The 6,299-nt window shown below is 41.7% G+C and overlaps 1 protein-coding gene across 1 annotated transcript in view; it reads right to left on the bottom strand.

Annotated features, from left to right (window-relative positions):
* Positions 1-240: 240 nt before the first annotated feature.
* Positions 241-6,299, bottom strand: part of LOC106817495 (serine/threonine-protein kinase S6KL-like) — a gene marked incomplete in the record, with an annotated part of 8,369 nt that continues 2,310 nt past the window's right edge. The window contains 13 exon segments of the mRNA XM_014822162.1: positions 241-621; positions 1,023-1,137; positions 2,056-2,222; positions 2,820-2,930; positions 3,171-3,228; positions 3,438-3,604; positions 4,205-4,315; positions 4,452-4,540; positions 4,663-4,780; positions 5,021-5,169; positions 5,315-5,387; positions 5,649-5,717; positions 6,125-6,208. Of these exon segments, the coding sequence (XP_014677648.1) occupies positions 241-621; positions 1,023-1,137; positions 2,056-2,222; positions 2,820-2,930; positions 3,171-3,228; positions 3,438-3,604; positions 4,205-4,315; positions 4,452-4,540; positions 4,663-4,780; positions 5,021-5,169; positions 5,315-5,387; positions 5,649-5,717; positions 6,125-6,208 (1,692 nt within the window).

Here is a 6,299-nt window from a genome sequence, read left to right on the forward strand (position 1 = left end):
AAGAGGAACTACGATCAGGGGGGAAGCAGAGAAGAACGAACGCACGTGAAGAGGAACTACGATCAGGGGGGAAGCAGAAAAGAACGAACGCACGTGAAGAGGAACTACGATCAGGGGGGAAGCAGAGAAGAACGAACGCACAGAAGGAAAAAAGAGAAGATGCACATTATTACAGCGACGCGCCACGACGAGCGCAAATCACTCTCGCGTTCCATCACGTCTCCAATTTTTTGTCTCCCGTTACAAAAAAATGCAGCGACTCGCAACAACGCGAATGCATTTCCGCCTAGCCTCGCAGCGAAGCGCGCAGAGGTTTCTCAAGCTGCAATCAATGATGCGCGGGGACGCGACGACAACTTGCCTGCACGCGTCGAGCGACGTCAGTGGCGCCCTCCCGTCGAGCGACGTCGGTGGCGCCCTCCCGTCGAGCGACGTCGGTGGCGCCCTCCCGTCGAGCGACGTCGGTGGCGCCCTCCCGTCGGCGACGATGCGCGTCGAGAGATCGGGAAACTCGTCGTATAGCTGATTGATGTTGCTACGGTTACGGCTGCGGTTGTAAGGCGCCGTGTCGTAGTCGCTATAGAGGGCGCTGTTGTGCGCTGACGCTCGTCGCAGATTCGCCTGCAAACAAAATGACGATAATAATCGCGTAAAAATCAATCAATTTTTAATTTTTGCTACAAATATCATGCAGAACGCGCGCGATTATATGTGCGAGCGAAATAATTACTGCAGTTTTTCCCCCAACTCTGTAAACGTGGGTCAGAACTCAAAACTATCAAAGAGCTCTTTCTCTTGGTTTTTTTTACCTAAGCATAAGCCTGACATGTGACACGGGTGCGTGCGATCGTACGTATATAAAACAATAACAGCACTGCGTTTCTTTCAAACTCGTGTAAGCGTAAATGTGACACCTTCTTAAGACTCTCAAAGGGTTCTTTCTCTCGTTTTTTTTTACCTAAGCGTAGGTCTGACATGTGACACGAGTGATTGCGCGCGGCGTGCGTGTGCGAGGCGCGTACCTTCTTAAGACTCTCAAACGTCTGTATATGCCGGCGTGTCACTGTGGACTCGACCCTGCGTAGGTTGACGGTGGGTTCACCATCACAGAGCATGACACTTTCCTCCGACGTTGTCCTGCGATGTAAAATTAAACAGGATTAGTTCAAATTAAACTAAATGCAACAGGAGAAAATATAGGGAATATAGGGAATATAGGGAATATAGGAGGGAAATGGTGATGGAAGATCGTGGAAGAATGCAGCAAATGTCTGTGTCACAATCATGTAAAAATTTTGTGAGTAATACATCTAGGGTCTAAGATAAAATATTGCTTGTTATATTGCCCCTTATATTGCCTCTTATATTGGCCCTTTACCGACTGACTCGCCAAAACGCCGCTACTCGACACATTTTATTGGGCGATTAAAACAAAACAAAAATTATTTCGTTTCGCCAAAAAAAAAAAAATCTAATTCGTTCCGCAAAAACATACACAAAACAGAATATACAATATACATACACACATCTTGTCAAAACAAAATAAAAAAGATTTTTGACCTACCTACCTACTCGGTACCCTGAGAGGCGAGTAGGTAAAGGAAAAACAAACAATTTTTTAAGGGTGGCCTAGTAGTACACTTCCTTTTCATCTAGGTTTGCTTTGTCAGAACAGTTGTCTGTATATTCATATTCACTCATTTAGCAAAGCATATCGAACTTTAAATTATCGCAAATGTTATCATCAGTTGAATTTTACTAGTACTAGTACCACTTAACCCTTTACCCTAAGATGCACGCATATACCATTTAGATTATCATCTGCATAACAGGTTTGCAGATACCAATTATAGTTTACCAGTTACATTTTACTTGTAATTTTCACTTCTCAATGAACAGTCACCCATCACCAACAACATGCAAACATACACACGCACTAACGCACGCGCACGCATGCACGCACGCACGCATGCACGCACGCACGCACGCACGCACACACACACACACACATATATATAAAAAAGATGGTTGCATGAAAATGTTTCCGTCGCCTACCTGTAGACGTCGCTGTCGTTGTCACGCATGTACTTCTCACATCGCAGCATGTTCCGCGGAGAGATCTTCTTAGCGAGGATGTCTTCGTAACAGAACCCCTTGAAGAAGGGTTGTTTCTTTAGAGCCTTCAGCGTGTGTAGACGCTTGTCCGGACTCTTGCATAACAGCTGCAAACAAATGCAATGACGATTCAGCCTCCGACATTCTCTGGCAATTTTCCAGGTCAGCAACTTTGGGGAGTGAGAAGTCAACAAGAGTGAGAACGATTACTATGACAGTTACATGGATGGATGATTTATTCTCACTGTTATTATCACCATTGTTATGGAAATACATCATGATATATCGCAACCTGTGAATTACGGCCGGCAAGTTGGCAATGACAGTAAAAGTAGATTTTTGTAGTGTGACATATTAGACATGAATAGCAACCTCACATAGCAGCCATGACTCTAATCGTGATCTCAACATTTTCACCCCAGATATATCAGATATATCAGCAAATCAGCTATAATTTGACTCAGCTATAATTAGTTGAGAGAGGTTCTAGAAATTACTGCTAAAATCAGTAAATTAGCATGTCTGTACTTTAAATGACTGTTTCGATCTGATTATTTATCGTGATGTTTGATTTGTTTAGGCTTAGGGTATTTTACTGATTCACAACTTTTTTCGAAACTGGGCAGAATCTTAGAAACCCCTTAATGTTTTTTTAGTAAAGATTTCTTTTCAGTACAAATGCTCCCACCCCGTAGTCATCATACTTTTGAGAGTAAATTCCGTGTGTCCTTCGAGTAGGAGTTGTCCAGGGAGTAGTTAAACGTGTCCACCAAATCGGCCATCTTGCCATGATGCTTCACTCCATATATTGGATACTGTAAAATCAATTTCTCGTCTCAATTTAGCACCATAGATGCGATCGCATCAAATAATAACATACATCACAGCAGCAAGTGGCCTAGTAGTACACTTCCTTTTCATCTAGGTTTGCTTTGTCAGAACCGTTGTCTTTATATTCATATTCGCTCATTCAGCAAAGCATATCGAACTTTAAATTATCGCAAATGTTATCATCAGTTGAATTTTACTAGTACTAGTACCACTTAACCCTTTACCTTAAGATGCACGCCTATACCATTTAGTTTATCATCTGCATAACAGGTTTGCGGATACCTATTAGTTTACCAGTTACATTTTACTTGTAATTTTCACTTCTCAATGAACAGTCACCCATCACCAACAACATGCAAACATACATACGCACTAACGCACGCGCGCGCATGCACGCACGCACGCACGCACAAACACACACACACACAAACACACACACACACACACACATATAAACAAGATGGTCGCATGAAAATGTTTCCGTCGCCTACCTGTAGACGTCGCTGTCGTTGTCACGCATGTACTTCTCACATCGCAGCATGTTCCGCGGAGAGATCTTCTTAGCGAGGATGTCTTCGTAACAGAACCCCTTGAAGAAGGGTTGTTTCTTTAGAGCCTTCAGCGTGTGTAGACGCTTGTCCGGACTCTTGCATAACAGCTGCGAACAAATGCAACGACGATTCAGCCTCCGACATTCTCTGGCAATTTTCCAGGTCAGCAACTTTGGGGAGTGAGAAGTCAACAAGGGTGAGAACGATTGCTATGACAGTTATATGAATGGTGCATGATTTATTCTCACTGTTATTATCACCATTGTTATGGAAATACATCATGATATATCGCAACCTGTGAATTACGGCCGGCAAGTTGGCAATGACAGTAAAAGTGGATTTTTGTAGCGTGACATATTAGACATGAATAGCAACCTCATGTAGCAGCCATGACTCTAATCGTGGTCTCAACATTTTCACCCCAGATATATCAGATATATCAGCAAATCAGCTATAATTTGACTCAGCTATAATTAGTTGAGAGAGGTTCTAGAAATTACTGCTAAAATCAGTAAATTAGCATGTCTGTACTTTAAATGACTGTTTCGATCTGATTATTTATCGTGATGTTTGATTTGTTTAGGCTTAGGGTATTTTACTGATTCACAACTTTTTTCGAAACTGGGCAGAATCTTAGAAACCCCTTAATGTTTTTTTAGTAAAGATTTCTTTTCAGTACAAATGCTCCCACCCCGTAGTCATCATACTTTTGAGAGTAAATTCCGTGTGTCCTTCGAGTAGGAGTTGTCCAGGGAGTAGTTAAACGTGTCCACCATATCGGCCATCTTGCCATGATGCTTCACTCCATATATTGGATACTGTAAAATCAATTTCTCGTCTCAATTTAGCACCATAGATGCGATCGCATCAAATAATAACATACATCACAGCAGCAGCTATGCATTCGCTGATTTACATGCGATATTGGGTCGAGACATAGGTGGCACCACCTACCTCGCCAGTCAGCAGTGCATACATGAGGATTCCTAGGGACCACCAGTCTGCTCTGTGATCATATTGCACCATATTCAGCACTTCTGGGGCTGTCGAAAAAACATTCAGATAGGATTATTTTATTTGAAATACAAAATCTCTCAATTCTAATCTCTCAAAGAGTATAATAGGTTACAGCAAATACACATTGTTAGTCACAAATTATACCGACCCATGTAAATTAATGTGCCACAGATGGTTTGTGTCTTGGAGCCCTTGGTCAACCATTTAGACAAGCCAAAGTCCACCAGTCGAATATTCCAGTTTCTATCGAGCAAAATGTTTTCCATCTAGAAAGTTAAATAAAATAGAGTTTTCCAGGGGTCTTAGTTTCCCAGGTCTTAGTTTTCCAGGGATCTTAGGTCTTAGGTCTTCGGTCTTAGGTCTTCGTTTTCTAGACACTCATATAGATTCAAATATAGATTCACCATTTACGTGTTCAGGCTATACACAATACCGTATTTGATGATGAGTCATGTAATGCCTATACAGCCCAACGAAACACAATGATAGGATAAGGTTAATAGTACCTTTATGTCCCTATAGATGACGCCGGAGTTGTGTAGATAGTCGAGTGCGAGGGAGAGCTCAGACAAATAGACTCTGGTCACTTCTTCACTGAAACGGCCTTCCCTCTTCCACAGCTCAAACATCTCTCCATGTGACATGTACTCGAAGACTGCAACACAGGGATGAGTGATGCAACGCCTCAATATTCTTGCCTCATATAACCTGTACATACTGCTTCAACTTCCTCATCCACTATTTGCCAATCGTCAATCAAATCACTTATTTACCAGCGTCGATCGGATGATTTCACTCACCGATGTAGAGACTGTTCCTGCTCTGCCAGTAGTGAAATATCTGTACGATAAAGGGATGATGTCCGAGCATCCACTGTGAATAAAAAAAATGGCCACCGACCGATCAAATTCGTGCGCGTCTTTCTCACGCCCCTGCATGCATTTTTCAATAATACCGATACATCGATATTGTACATCCATACAGTCGATTTTGTTGAATGCCAAATCAATGCTAATAATTTTGTAGCATGATATTAGTTATTGGTTCTCATGAAATTGGGTCTAATGGTATACATTATGTTGAACTGCTGACAAAACTAGACTGTGTGCTTGGTAATGCAGCAGCAGGCAATACCTGAATTGTTACTTCATCTTTGCATTGCTGCACAGCATTCCCCCTGAATATTTCTGCCTTCGACAAAACCTAAAAGAAATATGTGTAAGACATAATAGTGACTGAATATTTACAGACTCTAAGATACAGATCAAACACAAACGCCCCCATAGTACTTTATATGACATGAGTGATCCTGATTCAGTGACAGTGAAGGTTTTTTCATAATTACATGATACAGATATTTAACTCCCAAACTATCCACGCAGCTCCATGAAAATATCCTGAACACTTCACACTCCACTACTACACAAGTCAGGCTGCATGACTATAGCATATAGAATACTCGACATTTTACCACAAGGCATTCACATTATTAATGGTGTTGCGCGAACATTCCAATAAAGGTGTCTTGAGTGTCATTCTTACCTGTAGTAACTTACTGACATTAACTGACATTAACTGACATTAACTGACATTAACTGACATTAACTTACTTTCATCGCAAATTTTTTACCACTGTCTCGCTTGACAACTTTGAGAACTTCACCAAAGGCACCTTGTCCAACCTGTCCAAGAACCTGTAATGAATGAGTGTAGCAGATAAATGACAGAGAACCTCGTGTACACAGAATAAATGTACATACATGTGTATACACACAATACATCATA

Source organism: Priapulus caudatus, unplaced genomic scaffold (assembly GCF_000485595.1).
Source record: "Priapulus caudatus unplaced genomic scaffold, Priapulus_caudatus-5.0.1 Scaffold1746, whole genome shotgun sequence".
NCBI lineage: Eukaryota > Metazoa > Priapulida > Priapulimorpha > Priapulimorphida > Priapulidae > Priapulus > Priapulus caudatus.